The 17,537-nt window shown below is 41.8% G+C and overlaps 1 protein-coding gene across 1 annotated transcript in view; it reads right to left on the minus strand.

The window, feature by feature from the left end:
• Positions 1–17,537, minus strand: part of COG5 (component of oligomeric golgi complex 5) — a 127,248-nt gene that overhangs the window by 36,996 nt on the left and 72,715 nt on the right. Inside the window, exons 9-11 of the mRNA XM_039354473.1 lie at positions 16,353–16,465; positions 16,174–16,251; positions 2,747–2,828 (exon numbers count right to left, since the gene is read on the minus strand). Coding sequence (XP_039210407.1) covers positions 2,747–2,828; positions 16,174–16,251; positions 16,353–16,465 — 273 coding nt within the window. The remainder of the gene's footprint in view (positions 1–2,746; positions 2,829–16,173; positions 16,252–16,352; positions 16,466–17,537) is intronic.

The raw sequence follows: 17,537 nt of genomic DNA on the forward strand, positions 1-17,537 counted from the left end.
TGAAGGACCCACGGACCGACAGAGAAATGGAGTCCCTTTATGTAATATTTTTTTTCCCCCCCAAATTTCCTTTTGGTTGGAAAGAATAAAAACGGGCATGGGGAGATTTATCCGGTTGTACTTCCGATTACAATTGCAGATGGAACTGCTGGCGTTCCCTTTATAACCTACACTTAGGGAACATATAATGTATTAAACAAGAACTGTGTGGAATTCTTGCAAACTGCATTATCGTTAAAGCTAATGTTCTGATCCTTTCCAACTCGGTAATAAACTGCAACCGCCAGACCACAACGTATTATGTTCTGATTTAAAACAAGTGATAATTGAGTCTGCGAAATGCTTTTAAAGATGCCGTCTCCTTACAGGCAGTCCTTGAGTTACAAGATTTCGTTTAGTGACCATTCAAAGTTACAACGGTACTGAAAACAGGTAACTTATGACCGTTTTTCACACTTACGACCGTTGTAACGTTCCCCCACCGCCACCGGATCAAAATTCGGACGCTTGGCAATGGACTCGTATTTATGACGGTCGCAGCGTCTCGGGGTCACGTGATCCCTCTTTTGCGACCTTCTGACAAGTCAAGTCAATGGGGAAGCCAGACTCACTTAATAACCGTGTCACTAACTGAACAACTGCAGCGTCTGCTTAACAGCTGCATCAAGAAAGTTCGCAAAATGGAGCAAAACCCGCTTAACAACTGCCTCGCTTAGCAACAGAAAGTCTGGGCTCCATTGTGGTCCTAAATCGAGGACAACCTGCACTCATTTAACAAAATACTAGTGGTCTGCTGGAAAAGCTGTCTTGATTGGAACATAAAAAAACACATAGCTCTCTTTCCTTTTGTTGTTGTTAGTTGCGAAGTCGTGTCCGACCCATCGCGACCCTATGGACCATGTTCCTCCAGGCCTTCCTGTCCTCTACCATCTTCTGGAGTCCATTTAAGCTCAGGCCTACTGCTTCAGTGACTCCATCCAGCCACCTCATTCTCTGTCGTCCCATTCTTCTCTTGCCCTCCATCTTTCCCAGCATCAGGCTCTTCTCCAGTGAGTCCTTCCTTCTTATTAGGTGGCCAAAGTACTTGAGTTTTAACTTCAGGATCTGGCCTTCTAAAGAGCAGTCGGGGTTGATCTCTTCTAGGACTGACCGGTTGGATCGCCTTGCAGTGCAGGGGACTCGCAGGAGTCTTCTCCAGCACCAGAGTTCAAAGGCCTCCATTCTTTGGCACTCAGCCTTTCTTATGGTCCAACTTTCACAGCCATACATTGCAACTGGGAAAACCATGGCCTGGACTATACGCACTTTTGTTGGCAGGGTGATGTCTCTGCTTTTTAGTATGCTGTCTAGATTTGCCATGGCTTTCCTCCCCAGGAGCAAGCGTCTTTTAATTTCTTGGCTGCAGCCCCCATCTGCGGTGATCTCTTTCCTTAGCTTTAATCAAATATTTAAACAAACCCTTATTTCAGTTAAGCAGTATCTTCAAAGAGTGCACGGATCTTGCGCTGAATAAGTCAAATTCTTTTAAGAAAAGTCAGCCTATATTATTAGCATTAGGAAGCTAAATGCACTCAGAGTTCAACTTTGATTAGGCCCAGAGAGTGTCTAAGGCAGTGGTTCTCAACCTGTGGGTCGGGACCCCATTTGGGGTCGAACGACCATTTCACGGGGGTCGCCAAACAACGCAGTCCGCCATTTTTTTCCCCCTTTTCCTTAGCTGTGCTACTCCCTTTTATTCTATTGGCTTTTGAAAGCCAATAGAATAGACTCTCTTGAATAGAGTCTAATTCTATTGGCTTTCAAAAGCCAATAGGAATTGTCCAGGCTGTCTCTGCCCTGCTGAGCCTGCCAAAAGTCCCATTCTGCAAACGGTGCTGCACCAGTTGAGTAGTCCTCGACTTACGACCGGTTGAGTAGTCCTCGACTTACGACCGGTTGGGGGGGGGGGTTGCAGCATTAAAAAGGTTGAGAACCACTGGTCTAAGGAGAATTCTCCATTATCCAGGTCCCAAAGGTGATTTTTCCAAAAAGCAACTGGATTGTCTCAGGGTTTTTTTGTTCGAAAAAATGTTTCGCTTCTCATCCAAGAGAGAAGACAACCACTTTCCTGTTTGTTGTATCATTCAGGTCAAAACACAGGAGTCCTCAACTTACAACAGTTTGTTTAGTGGCCGTTCCAAGTTACGACGGCACTGAAAAAAGGGACCCAGGATCGGTTTTTCACACTACTGCTACTACTACTACTACTACTACTACTACTACTACTACTACTACTACTACTACTAATAATAATAATAATAATAATAAAGTTGTAAGGGACCTTGGAGGTCATCTAGTCCAACCCCCTGCTCAGGTAGGAAACCCTATACCATTTCAGACAAATGGCTGTCCAATCTCTTCTTACGGCTATGGTCATGTGATCAACATCCAGAAGCCTGGCAACTGACTCGTATTTACGACGGCGGCATTGTCCTGGGATTACGCGATCCCCCTTTTGCGACTTTGTGACAAACAAAGTCAAAGGGGAAGTCAGATTTACTTAACAACCATGTCACTAACTTAACACGAAACGTCGCAAAAGGGGTCACAATTTACTTAACAACAATCTCTCTTAGTGACAGAAAATTGGGGTTCCATTATGGCCGTATGTTGAGGACCACCTGTAGGTGCAACAGAAGAGGACGGAGGCAAGGTTTATAAAGCTGGAGCAAATGTCATTATCGTACATGCTGAAATCAGTACTTACTCTCAGATGCTTTCTGAAATTCTGAAGCCAGAGTTTGAGTCACGGCTGTCCAGAAAGTGTACAAAATGTCTGAATGGCCATCCTAAAATGAAAGAAGACACGATTTGTGACAATCAAGATGCGCTCCAAATTGAGAAACATAGAAAAGCGACCGCAGCAAAAGGCTTAGTCTGCCCTTTGAGCTGATTTGTTTTTAGCTTTTAAAAATTAGCTTATTATTTTTAATTATTATTTTACACAAGTAGTCCTTGACTTACAACCGGGGTCTTCAAACTCGGCCCTTTTATGACTGGTGGACTTCAACTCCCAGAATTCCTCAGCCAGGCACGCTGAAGTCCACCAGTCATAAAAGGGCCAGGTTTGAAGACCCCTGGTCTGGATCCAAGCCTGCAGTTTCATCAAAATGGCCGACTGAGGAATTCTGGGAGTTGAAGTCCACCAGTCATAAAAGGGCCAAGTTTGAAGACCCCTGGTCTGGATCCAAGCCCACAATTTCATCAAAATGGCCGACTGATGGCTATATCTGATTATCTTACTAGCTGAAGGACAATAATTTCAACCATTTTCCTATTCTTAAAAAGCAGGGTAGGAAAAAGATGCTTCACTCAGGGCTAGCAAACTGAACGAAACGTCTCCCGTAATAGAATTTTATTCTGTTAGATTTTAGAAAGACATATGTGTGCCCGTACATGCGTGCCTGATCTATGTAACACCACATTTTACCTGGACAGAACCTACACAAGTAGCTAGGGATAAGTACCTTTATAAGTAATTCAGTAAAGAAAGAAAAAGAATGCTTTTAGAAAGACATATGTGTGCATACGCGTGCACGCGAGCCCATACATGTGTCTATGTAACACGACATTTTAACTGGCACACTACCCACACAAGTAGCCAGGGATAAATACCTTTATAAGTAATTCAGTAAAGAAATAAATAAAATAAATGTACTGTTGCAGTCCTAGGCCATAACAGTGAGAGATAACCTAAAATACAATCAAACAAAATCACAATAAAACGCTATCAAGTAAAGGTGGCCCTTGACTTACGACCACAATTGACCCCAAAATTTCTGTTGCAAAGTGAGACGTTTGGTGAGTGAGTTTTGCCCCATTTTCAATAGGAAGCCTTCAATTTACAAGAAGTTCATTTAGTGACTGTTCAAAGTTACAACGGCACTGAAAAAGGGACATGACCGTTTTTCACACTTACGACCATTGCAGCATCTCCACGGTCACGTGATTTACATTTGGATGCTTGACAAGGGACTCACATTTATGACGGTCCCGGGGTCATGTGATCCCCTTGTGGGACCTTCTGACAAGCAACATCAATGGGGAAGCCATTAACAAACATGACACTAATTTAACAACTGCAGTGATTTATTTAACAACGGTCATAAAATGGCACAAAACTCACTTAACTGTTTTGCTTAACCACAGAATTTTTGGGCTCAGTTGTGGTCGTAATTCGAGAACTACCTGTAGCACTTTGCTGAGGAGTTTTTTTTTTATTCTAAACATTCCAATAATACGAGTACATAAATTTGAACCAGGAAGAGAAATATTGGTATGAAAAATAGATCGAAATAGTCTCGGAATCTCAAAACATAAAACAAGAACCACAAAAAATTCAGCTGCTCCGTTTACTGCAGTCAGACTGAAGAAAAAGGGAACCATCATATTGCTTGCAATAAGAACATATTATCATCAACCAACTTAATTAAAGTGACCTGTGTTGACCGTTATATTAAACAGTCCTCTTTTCTTCCGGACTGTGTGCCAGCATGAAAATGAGACGGATAATTATCCAATAGCTTACGCTGCATCCAGAGTTTTAAACAGAGTCATTCATGAGAAAGATTGAGAATATGAAATTAAAACGATCTCCCAGGAGTGAAATATTGGATACGTCCATATTCCACAGTGCTATTTAGGCACAAAAATTGCAAACCCAATTATGTGTGACACACGGATTCCCAATCGGTCTCTTAGAATATAACCTCACCCCTCAAAGGAGACTGTTTTTCAAATTCTAACAGCTAAAAAAAAAAAAAATACAAAAAAAATAAAAATAAGAATAACACTGGCTGAAATATATAGTTATACAGGGCACAGTTATACAAGCATGCTTTGCAGGTTATCAAAACAATGCTGAAGACGAGTTTCTAATCAAAAATCTAACAGGCCTGTTTGAAGAAAGCAGGCTAAACAAACAGCCACGGAAATCTTCTTTAAATCTTTTCGGTAAGGATGGTGAAGTGTAGAAGAATGAATAAATCTGCACTGCAGCTCCTCGGGGGATTTTGCTAAGGAAGACCCATATGCTCTATTTCTATAGCAACACAATTGCTGAATGTTTTAGATCTTGAGCAAAAGCTATCCCAATAGTAAAAACCAAGATTAGGCACGTTCCTAAACTTTTTGAATGATCGTTGCTCCCACCTCCCCTATCTTTGTGTTATTATCTGTCTTATGTATTTTCAGGGATGTATAGCAGAACTACATTTATATATCTCTATCTCTATCTCTATCTCTATCTCTATCTCTATCTATCTATCTATCTATCTATCTATCTATCTATCTATCTATCTATCTATCTATCTATCTACCTATCTAGATAGATAGATATAGAAATAGATAGATATAGATAGATATAGATATAGATAGATGGATATAGATATAGATAGATATAGATATATAGAGATATATAGATATAGATATAGATAGATAGATATAGATATGTATATATGTGTGTATATATGTATATATATATATAGATATAGATACATACATACATGCATGCATGCATACATAGAGATAGAGATAGATAGATAGATATAGAAATAGATAGATAGATAGATAGATATAGATATAAATATAGATATAGATAGATAGATAGATAGATAGATATAGATATGTATATATGTGTATGTATATATATAGATAGATATAGATATAGATACATACATACATGCATACATAGAGATAGATAGATAGATAGATAGATAGATAGATAGATAGATAGATAGATAGATATATTTTTTTAACACCGTTGTAACTTTGAACGGTCAGTAAATGAACAAGTCGTAAGTTGAGGACTACCTATATTTTCATTTCCTGGGGATGTGTGAAATTTAACGTTTGTAATAATGACAGAAAAAAAACATGACTCTTTGGGACCCCTGACCAACGTGGAGGAAAAATCCACCCTTTTGTCACTCAGGAAAATGCTACGACTTATTTTGCTCATCCCCTGAAATCAAGGAGTGAGGAGTGAATTTCCTGACATTGAAAAAAGGAGACCCAGCTCACTTTGGAAGGTGCCTAAAATATTTCCTTGATTCTGATCTATGGTTCGCAATTCCACTGTACCTTTCTCTCGTGGTGACAGAGACTAATGCAACAGAGGGAGTTATTTGCTAAAAATAAAAAAAGACAGGCAGTCCTCAGGTTAAGAACATCCAACTGAAGGACAGCTCCTAGAGACGAATGGGTTGCTATTATCGAAAATGGCGCCTGTTTTTTAGCAGTTCGCTGTGCCTCTTCAGCAGCTCAGCAGCTCGAGAAACGCCAACACTCTCCACCATTTTTTAGCAACAGGTAGAGTCTCTCCATAAGCACAGGTTCTGATGTTGAAGCTGAAGACAGAGTTAGGAAAGGAACTTGTTCTTAACTCAGGGATTGCTTCACGTGGAACGGAATGGAATAGAGTAGAATGAAGTGAAGAACAATGGAACAGTATTGAATGGAACGGAATGGAGTGAGATGCAGTGGAATGGAATGGAACGGATTGGAGTAAAATGGAATGGAACGGAATGGAATAGAACGGAATGGAATGGAGTGTAGTAGAATGGAATAGAATAGAATGAAATAGAATAGAACGGAACGGAGTGGAATGCAATGGAATGGAATGGAACTGATTGAAGTAGAATAGAATGGAGTTGAATGGAGTGGAGTAGAATGGAATGGAACAGAATGAAATGTAATAATAATAATAATAATAATAATAATAGTAGTAAAGTTGGAAGGGACCTTGGAGGTCATCTAGTCCAACCCCCTGCTCGGGCAGGAAACCCTACACCATTTCGGACAAATGGCTGTCCAGTCTCTTCTTAAAAACTTCCAGTGTTGGAGCATTTACTGCTTCTGGAGGCAAGCTGTTCCACTGATTAATTGTTCTCACTGTCAGGAAGTTTCTCCTTAGTTCTAGGTTGCTTCTCTCCTTGATTAGTTTCCACCCGTTGCTTCTTGTCCTGCCTTCAGGTGCTTTGGAAAATAGCTTAATTCCCTCTTCTTTATGGCAGCCCCTGAGATATTGGAATACTGCTATCATGTCCCCCCTTGTCCTTCTCTTCGTTAAACTAGACATACCGAATTCTAGCAACCGTTCCTTATATGTTTTAGCCTCCAGTCCCCTAATCATCTTTGTTGCTCTTCTCTGTACTCTTTCTAGAGTCTCAACATCTTTTTTACATCGTGGTGACCAAAACTGGATGCAGTAATCCAAGTGTGGCCTTACCAAGGCATTAAAGAGTGGTATTAATACTTCACGTAGAATGGAACAGAAAGAAATGGAATGGGAGTATAAGGGAGTGGAGTAAAATGGAAAGGAATGGAATAGAGTAGAATGTATGTAGTAGAATGGAATAGAATCGAACGGAACAGAATGGAATAGAATAGAACGGAATGGAGTGGAATGGAAGTAAATGAAATGTAATGAAGTAGAATGGAATGGAGTAGAATGGAATGGAAAGGAGTATAAGGGAGTGGAGTAGAATGGAATGGAACAGAATGGAGCAGAATGGAACGGAATAAAACGGGATGGGGCACCAGGGGTGGGGTGGGGCGGGTGGGGTAGGACGGGACAGGACACAGTTGGACAGAACTGAACTGGGTAGAATGGAATGGAATGGAATAGGACACTTTATTTTCCCAAATGTAGTTACACACAAGGAATTTGTCTCTGGTACAGAAACACTCAGCGTACTTGCAAAACGACAGAGGAATAATAGTAATAATACTAAAAGTGTGAAACCTGTAGAAGGGGGAAATAAAAGCTAATAAAAAGGACAATAATATTAGAGCCACACTATGGGTTAATACACATACACATTAGAGGAAGGGGAAGTATACAAGGTAGACATGGATGATAGTTTTCACCAAATAAAATTAAATCGCCACTCGTTGTAGTCAAAGTTGAGCCAGAGTTTGGAAAACACAGCAACGCCGCTTCCTGGGACCTTTTCGTTTTTCTTCAAATATTGCCACAAGGCAGAAAGAAGCTCAAGAGACCCAACACACTATGGACAATCCACCTGTCAGGTGCAATCCACCAGGAGCATTCCTTGAGTTAAAGCACAGGAGCGTTTATTATTGCTACTCACAGACATGACTCTAGTCAACTAACGGTTGAAGCTAAACCAGCGCCAGATAAGGGTCAACAGAATTCACACGGGTTGGATTTGAGCGGCTGCACAAGGATTCCAAACCGATGACACGTTTAACTCCGCCTTCCCACCTTCCAACTCCGCCTGCTTTTCTCCTCTATCTCCTAAACGTCTCATCTCGGACACCACAACAATTTGTAAATCCCAAGACGGACTTTGCTAAAGTATGCTAAATTATGATTTTCTCTTTCTGCAAGGGTCTGCAGGTCTGTGAACCGCCATCTGTTCCTGGACAAGACTTGTGCTGCAGAGTTTCCAAGGAGACAGATGGGCCCTGTCTACCCCGGAGTGCAGCTGTTGCAGAAAGTAAATACAAGGCTAGCATTAGCTTAGCTAGCAGCAATTAGGGAGCCGAATGTAAAACTCAGGGTTCATGTCGCTGCCTCCTGTGAGAAGGGGCAGAGTGCCCTTTTAAAAATGGGCAAACTAGTACTTTGGTGCTACTAAACTTACACGAGTGGGCAAACAGAGATCTGTCTTCCTACTCCAAACATTTTAAGAAGGGTTAATCTAGGTCAGTGGTTCTCAACCTTTTTAATGCCGCGACCCCCAACCGGTCGTAAGTCGAGGACTATCCAACCGGTCGTAAGTCGAGGACTTTCCCTGCCCGGGAGCGCCGCGCATGCGTGGTGCTGCCCCCTGCGCCGGCCGAGGCGTAGCTGGCAAGCGGCAGAGACGGTGCAGGCCGACCATCGGCTGGGCCACCATCTGGCCCAGCCCAAGGGACGTAAGGCACCCGCCGGGCCCCACGCGTGCCAGCAACCCTCCCTGTGCCCGCCGGCCTCCCACCTCCCACCCCTGGCCCTCTTTTCCTTACATTTTTAGTAGTTGCTCAGTAGGGAGGGGTGGAAACTTCAAGACAGCTCGCCTTCGCTGCAGACAACTTGCAGCACCATTTGCAGGATGGGACTTTTGGCGGGCTCAGCAGGGCAGAGACAGCCTGGACAATTCCTATTGGCTTTTGAAAGCCAATAGAATTAGACTCTATTCAAGAGAGTCTATTCTATTGGCTTTCAAAAGCCAATAGAATAAAAGGGAGTAGCACAGCTAAGGAAAAGGGGGAAAAAATGGCAGACTGCATTATTTGGCGACCCCCATGAAATGGTCGTTCGACCCCAAATGGGGTCCCGACCCACAGGTTGAGAACCGCTGATCTAGGTGAAATGATTCTGACTTTTGATGGATGATAACTGCTACTACCATAATGAACAGCGCTTGGAGTTTAAGTAGAATACTGTCTTCTTATTTCTTTTTTTCTTTTCTTTTTTTAAGATATGAGAAATGTAAAAGGGTTGGGATGGTCTGTATGAGGAAAAAAGACTGAAATACTTTAAGTGTAATGAAAATCTTAACCGGTAAGAATGTTTTGAACATTGTGGGGAAAACAAATTTAAATAAGAATTTTAAACAGGGATCTACGATAAGGCCCTCGAGATGATCGGTTAGAAAAGAATCTTTAGATCAATGCGGTTATGATTTGCAGAAATATTAGAAAAATGTCTATATTGAATTGTTATTTATCCAAATAGTTATATTAATTCAAGGTTGGCAAAAGAGAACGTTTTTGGAAGAAGAGAACATCGAGCTATTAGGTGGACTATAGAATTATAGAAACTAATTGTTATTGATTGTTTACCAAATAGGTTTACCAAATATTAAGGTGATTATGTAAAAAAATAATTAATGAAACATTTTGAAAAAAAAAAACCCAAAACAGTGCTCGGAGTTGCAACTGGTTCCCTCAATCACTCAGAACTGCTTTTGTCAAGCATGTCTACATTTTGGCTGTTTATTCAGCAATTCCAAATGTTGTACAATTCCAAATTGCTGTGCAACATCAGAGAAGAAGGAACAGATAAGAAGCTGTAGTAAACTTTCTACGAGTTGAATACAAGGATAATTTACTAACAGAGGATTTTGACATATGACTCTTTGCCTTTTGCTTGTTTGTTTCTTGCTTGTCATTTTACTCTTGCCCATTAACTAATTAAAATAGTAGATAGATGACAGGTTGATAATTTGCAAATAGAATTATCAGTTTAAAATCAGTTGAGACTCTAGAAAGAGTGCAGAGAAGAGCAGCGAAGATGATCAGGGGACTGGAGACTAAAACATATAAGGAACGGTTGCTGGAATTGGGGATGTCTAGTTTAATGAAGAGAAGGACAAGGGGGGACAGGATAGCAGTCTTCCAGTATCTCAGGGGCTGCCCCAAAGAAGAGGGAGTCAAGCTATTCTCCAAAGCGCCTGAAGGTAGGACAAGAAGCAACGGGTGGAAACTAATCAAGGAGAGAAGCAACCTAGAACTAAGGAGAAACTTCCTGACAGTTAGAACAATTAACCAGTGGAACTCCTTGCCTCAAGAAGCTGTGAATGCTCCAACACTGGAACTTTAAGAAGAGACTGGGTAGCCATTTGTCTGAAATGGTATAGGGCAGTGATGGCAAACCTTTTAGAGACCGAGTGCCCAAAAACTGGCCGTGCCCCCACTCCATCCCTTGCCATGCCCCTGCTCCGCCCCCACCCTGTCCCCCACCCTGCCTGCCCGCAGGGCCACTCACCGCCTCCAGGACCCGCTGCCGATCGCCCAGGCAGCCCAGCAGTGCCATCGGGGCCACATCCTTTGCCCGCGCCCCGCAGCATCAATTGTGCGGGATGGAGCGTGAGGGCAGAGTCTTGTCTACACTGCCTAGTTGCCATGTCCTTGGCTGCGCTGCTCCATGTGGGCCACGCTCGGGGGCAACTCTCCTCCAGGGGGGCTGCTGGAAAGGGGGTCATGGGGGGAGGTGAGGCTGGGGCAACGGCACGTGTGCCCACAGAGAGGGCTCCGAGTGCCGCCTCCGGCACACGTGCCACAGGTTCGCCACCACTGGTATAGGGTTTCCTGCCCGAGCAGGGGGTTGGATTAGATGACCTCCAAGGTCCCTTCCAACTTTATTATTATTATTATTACTATTGCTATTATTATTATTATATGTGGGCAGGGCTGTTCTGCAAGGGGTGGGTAACTAATATTGTTGCAATACATTCATCTGTATTCAATGAAGGGACTAGTAAGAAGGAAGGATTCACTGGAGAAGAGCCTGATGCTGGGAAAGATGGAGGGCAAGAGAAGAAGGGGACGACAGAGAATGAGGTGGCTGGAGGGAGTCCCTGAAGCAGCAGGCGTGAGCTTAAATGGACTCCAGAAGATGGTAGAGGACAGGAAGGCCTGGAGGAACGTGGTCCATGGGGTCGCGATGGGTTGGACACGACATCACAACTGACAACAACAACAACAACAAGCCGAGCACGACCTACAACGTACAAGCTGCATTTACTGTAACTGAACACATATATTGATATTAAATGTGCCACTTACAAGCTCTCCCCAAAGTACTTTTCCTACAGTTTTTACTTTTTTAAACAGATGGCACATGAAGTGTCTCTCCCATCTGCTTAAGACACTGCCTTCCCATTTGCTGTTATGTTTTCCACTGGGGGGGGGGAGGAAGGAATAAAAAGACATTTTCAACATAAGAGACCGCCAACGGTACTTTTTACATTATTATATACCTCTTCCTAATTAATTCTTGGTGGTGATGGTGTAGTGCCACGTGAATGTGGGTGCCTATCCAGACTCCTCGCTCAAAAAATATACTAACTGAACAGAACGGAACATGAACATGAACCAAAAATGAGAGTCAGGAACAAACTGGGAGAGAAGAAAATAAGGATTGAATCCGCTTCTAAAAACAGAATTTGTAGTTTGAGCACCTGTGCATAATATGATTATATTATTCCTGATTTACATGGACCATATTCACTCCTGTTCCATTTTTGGATGGCTAGCTTGATTTTAAATCTTCCCATGGCTTCCCTGGCTCAGGATCAGAGTATTTGGAAATTAAACTGGAAGATAATAGGTTTATCGTATCAATCATGTTCGTGCCCTTAACTTAGAAAAGATTGGGGAAGCGTGACTTTATTTCAGGAGTAAAAGTTGTGTTTTGCAGGGACATTCTTGTGAATTTAGAGTGGGTCCTGTAGTAAAGCTTTCAACTTACTTGCTCAGGAAAGACATTAAGCTACCATTAAGCTAACATCGATAATCTGGGCAAAATCATCACTTTATCCTAAGCCAGTGGTGGCGAACCTATGGCACGGGTGCCAGAGGCGGCACTCAGAGCCCTCTCTGTGGGCACGCGCACCGTCACCCAGTCCTAGGCCTTCAGCTGGGTTTTATAAAACCTTTTCGCTTTAGGCCTCCGCCACCGTGTACAAAAAAAAAAAAGGTTCAATCAATTTCAACTCCTCGCGGGAAAAAAGAGATCTTGCAAAGTTGGAATTGATTGATTGAACTTTTTAGTTCCATCCAGTCTGCCGTTACCACCGCAGCCACGCCCACCCAATGGGCCACATCCACCCAATGGGCCACACCCACCCGGCACCTGACGATGCATAAGTGGGTTTTGGGTTGCAGTTTGGGCACTCAGTCTCTAAAAGGTTCGCCATCACAGCCCTAAGCTGTTAGGAATGACTAAATTCAAATGAAATAAGAATTGTTTTGAAGGGTGCTCTCTGAGCTTTGCTCTTTGCCTGCAGACATTTCATTACCAAACTATGTAATGTCATCAGGACTAATAAGGAGTGGGGTCTGCTGTCAGTTTACATTCTAGTTGCTTGTCCTGTCAGTGTTGACGGGGTGGTGGTGGTGGTCTCATTAACTTGTTTGGCAATTCCTTGATTGCTTACTTCTGGATGGTTGGTTTGATGTCAGTCTTGCTGTTTAATCTGAATTGTTTTGCCGACAAGATCTGCTTACTGATGTATAAACTACAGGCTTGGAAAAGCGGCACAGAATGCACAATTGAATAAAAGGAACCATGTCACAGAGTCACGGATTAATTTTAGCATCGCCAAGAAGCCACGTACAATTTTATCCTCTTTCTACTGAAAGAAACGGCGGGTGAGAAAACCGAAAATGGGGAAGAGAACGAGGGTTTTTTTTTTCCGTTTTCCTCTTCCCTAAACTCAGAAGTTAAAACATGGGGAAGAGTAAAAACGTTGGGACAGGTACACTATATTGCCAGTATAAAGGTATTCCTGGACTTACAGGAGCAACTCAGCCCAAAATTTATGTTGCTAAGTGCAACGTTTGTTAAGTGAGTTTTGCCCCATTTTGTGACCTTTCTTGCCGCAGTTGTTAAGTGAATCACTGCAGATGTTAGAATAGAATAGAATATAGAAATGAAGAATAGACTAGAATAATAATAATAATAATAATAATAATAATAATGTTGGAATAGAATAGAATAGAATAGAATAGAATGAGAAGAGAAGAGGAGTGGAGTGGAGTGGAACAGAATATAGAAATATAGAATAGAATAGAATAGAATAGAATAGAATAGAATAGAATAGAATAGAATGGAATGGAGTGGAGTGGAGTGGAATGGAACAGAATATAGAAATATTAGAATAGAATAGAATAGAATAGAATAGAATAGAATAGAATAGAATAGAATAGAGTGGAGTGGAGTGGAACAGAATATAGAAATATAGAATAGAATAGAATAGAATAGAATAGAGTAGAGTAGAGTAGAGTAGAATAGAATAGAATAGAATAGAATAGAATAGAATAGAATAGAGGAATGAAGAATAGAATAGAATAGAATAGAATAGAATAGAATAGAATAGAATAGAATAGAATAGAATAGAGCTGGAAGGGACCTTGGAGGTCAGACAAGTGACTACCCAGTCTCTTTTTAAAAACCTCCAGTGATGGAGCGCCCATGGTTTCTGGTGGCAAGCTGTTCCACTGGTTAATTGTCCTCGCTGTTAGGAACTTTCTCCTTAGTAGCACGGTTGTTAAGTGAATCTGGCTTCCTCCATCGACTTTGCTTATCAGAAGGTCACAAAAGGGGATCCCATGACTCTGGGACCCTGCGACCGTCATAAATATGAAACAAGTGGCAAGGGTCTGAATTTTGATCCAGTGACCATGGGGATGCTGCAACGGTCGTTAAATGTGAAAAAAATCATCATAAGTCACTTTTTTCACTGCCCGTGTCGCAAGTGTGAAAAACGGCCGTCCCTTTTTTTCCCAGTGCTGTTGCGATGTTGAATGGTCACTAAGTCGAGGATTACCTGGGCTGTCCTTGGCCTTTGGGAAAAGTAGTCCTCAAGCGCTCCTAAATAAGATTCTAAAACAAGGGAAAACAACAGATGACAAAAGGTGTTCCTATCGGAGGTGCAGCAGGCCATAAAAGGAGCTGGATTATTTGGAAGACAAAACTTCAAAACCAGAAACAGATGGCTGAATCGAGAGACGGATGTATAACAACACCAATTCATCAAGCCACACGGCATTTATTGCATTGTCTTAACTGCCCTTTTCCGATAAAACAAAATTAAATTAAAAAAAACAAAAAACCACCACTCTCAGCCGTTTGGGGTGTTGTGCTTGAATGGTAGGGCGAAGCAATTTTTTTTCCCATGCAGTTGTCCTTTCCTTACCAGATCACCCCCCCAAAAAAAAATCATTCCTGAGGGTCTCTGTTATTTTGTTATTCCAGAAAAATTGGGGGAGAAAGTAAACACCCCCTCCAGATGCTGATCTGGTGACTGCAATCTGCTGTTCACCCACTTGTAACAGGACTGGTGGGGGGGGGGCAAATGGGAGGTGGAAATACTGCTTTACCATTCCTTAACCGTCGAAAGCTGCCAGGGAAAATCTTCCACCTTGTCAAGTTGAATTTCAGAACACCACGCTGTGACAGCAGCGCGAGCAGAAACTGACTCATCGCCTGGCGACGTTGAACAGGTGTCATTTTGATCGCCAGGTGTGTAGTTAAAATGGTTCTGTAAGCTTGGTGCAATGGTTATCACTCCATACCTCTTGAAGTAGCCGGCATTTTTTTTTTTTTTACCCCTGGGTCTTCCTCAGTAATACCTTTTGCTGTCATAAAGCATTTATTCCCTTTCTTTGCCAATAATTACAAAAAATGATTATATGTCTTTGTAAGCATGAACAGGTAGCATGACTTACAACTCTTTGTTTAGGCTAGGCTAGGCTAGGCTAGGATAAGATAGGAAAGAATAGAATAGAATAGAATAGAATAGAATAATGAAGAATAGAATAGAATAGAATAGAATAGAATAATAAAGAATAGAATAGAACAGAATAGAATAGAATAGAATAATGAAGAATAGAATAGAATAGAAATACAGAATAGAATAAAATAGAAATGCAGAATAGAATAGAATAGAATAGAAATACAGATTAGAATAGAATAGAATAGAAAAATGAAGAATAGAATAGAATAGAATATACAGAATAGAATAGAAATACAGAATAGAATAGAAATACAGAATAGAATAGAATAGAATAGAAATACAGAATAGAATAGAATAAAAATACAGAATAGAATAGAATAGAAATATAGAATGGAATGGAATGAAATGGAGTGGAATATAATAGAATGGAGTAGAATAAAAAGGAATGGAATGGAAAATAATAGAAAATAGAACTGAATGAGAAACCGAAGAGAAATAGAAGAGAAGAGAAATAGAAACATAACAGAACAGATTTTTTATTGGCCAAATGTGATTGGACCCAGAAGGAATTTGTCTCTGGTGCATAAGCTCTCAGTGTGCGCAAACAGCACTGAAAAAAGGGACCGGTTTTCCACAAGTAGCAACCGTTGAAGCATCCCCATGGTCACATGATCCACATTCAGACGCTTGGCAACTGACTTGTAATTTATGACCGTTGCCCTGTCCCTGGGCCACGCGATCTCCATCTGTAACCTCCCCAGCTGGCTTCCGACAACAAAGTCGCACGATTCACCTCACAGCGATTCACTTTAACCACTGTTGCAAGAAAGATTGTCAAATGAGGCCAAACCCATTTAACAACCGCCTTGCTTAGCAACATCAATTCTTGCGCTTGACTGAGGACTGCCCCTATTTCGGCGGAGAGCAGAGCTAGAAATCTTACCTTTGCTAACTCGTCAATGAAACACACGTGGGTAACCGGGTCTCTTTTCTTCGACAAGACCTTCTGCAGATGTTGCACCTGGAAAAAAAAAATAACAACGCGCAATCTGAAGTCCAAGTTCTTGAGATGTTTCACGGAAGGCTTCAGACCAAGGACAGGATGTTTGAGGGACCACATACCTGTCCACAAGCGGCACAGATTTGATCCATCAGTTTTTCCATATTGGTCCAGAGAGCTGCTCGGAAGGCTGCAGTGTTTCCTGGGGTGGGCATAGCTGCTCGGCCAGGACCGCCTAGATGCATTTTTTTAAAATAATAATAATAATAATAATAGTGCATTGGAAGATCTGCAAAAAATATCATTTGCCTGTAAGCAAAAACTGGTGGGATCATAAAATAGAGAAAGTCATAGAAAACAATAAAATTAAACTGCTCTGGGGCTTCAGAATTCAAACAGACAAGCACCTGCAACATAACACCCCAGCCTTAACAATTGTCAATAAGAAAGACAAAAAAGTCTGGATAGTGGACGTGGCAGTGCCTGGAGACAGCAGAATAGATGAGAAAGAACTGGAGAAGATAACAAAATACAAAGACCTACAAATAGAAATAAAAAGACTGTGGCAAAGGCAAGCAAGGGTAGTACCACTTGAATACCATCATCGGCATTGACAAATTCGCTATTAGTCAGTTGCAAAAGGCGGCCTTACTAGGAACTGCTTCCATCCTGCGACGATACCTGTAATACTATCAAACATCCACATCTGCCTATCCCAGGTCCTGGGTAAGAACTCGATAGGTAGACAAAATGCCAAATCCAGTCTGAACATCTGGCTGACTGTGCGATGATCAATAATAATAATAATAATAATAATAATAATAATAATAATGGGTAAGGACTCGATAGGTAGACAAAATGCCAAATCCAGTCTGAACATCTGGCTGACTGTGCGATGATCCATAATAATAATAAGCCGTCTCAAAACCAGTTGGAAAGCTTACACACACTTTTTGAATGTCTAAATTGCTGCGCGAATCAAAAGAAGGAAGTTCACAGAAGAACAGACGATTTTTGACCTGCCTGCAATGATAAGAGAATAACAGAGGTGGGAGGGACCTTGGAGGTCATCTAGTCCAACCCTCTGCTCAAGCAGGAGACCCCATACCATTTCAGACAAGTGGCTGTCCAGTCTCTTCTTGAAAACCTCCAGTGATGAAGCACCCACAACTTCTGAAGGGAAGCAGTTCCACTGGTTAATCAATCAATCAGAATAGAGCTGGACGGGACCTTGGAGGTCTTCTAGTCCAACCCCCAGCTCAAGCAGGAGACCCTTGGCCAGGGGTGTCAAACACAATTTCATTGAG

This window comes from Crotalus tigris, unplaced genomic scaffold (genome assembly GCF_016545835.1).
Source record: "Crotalus tigris isolate CLP2741 ecotype Arizona unplaced genomic scaffold, ASM1654583v1 scf7180000018553.2237530, whole genome shotgun sequence".
Classification (NCBI taxonomy): Eukaryota; Metazoa; Chordata; class Lepidosauria; order Squamata; family Viperidae; genus Crotalus; species Crotalus tigris.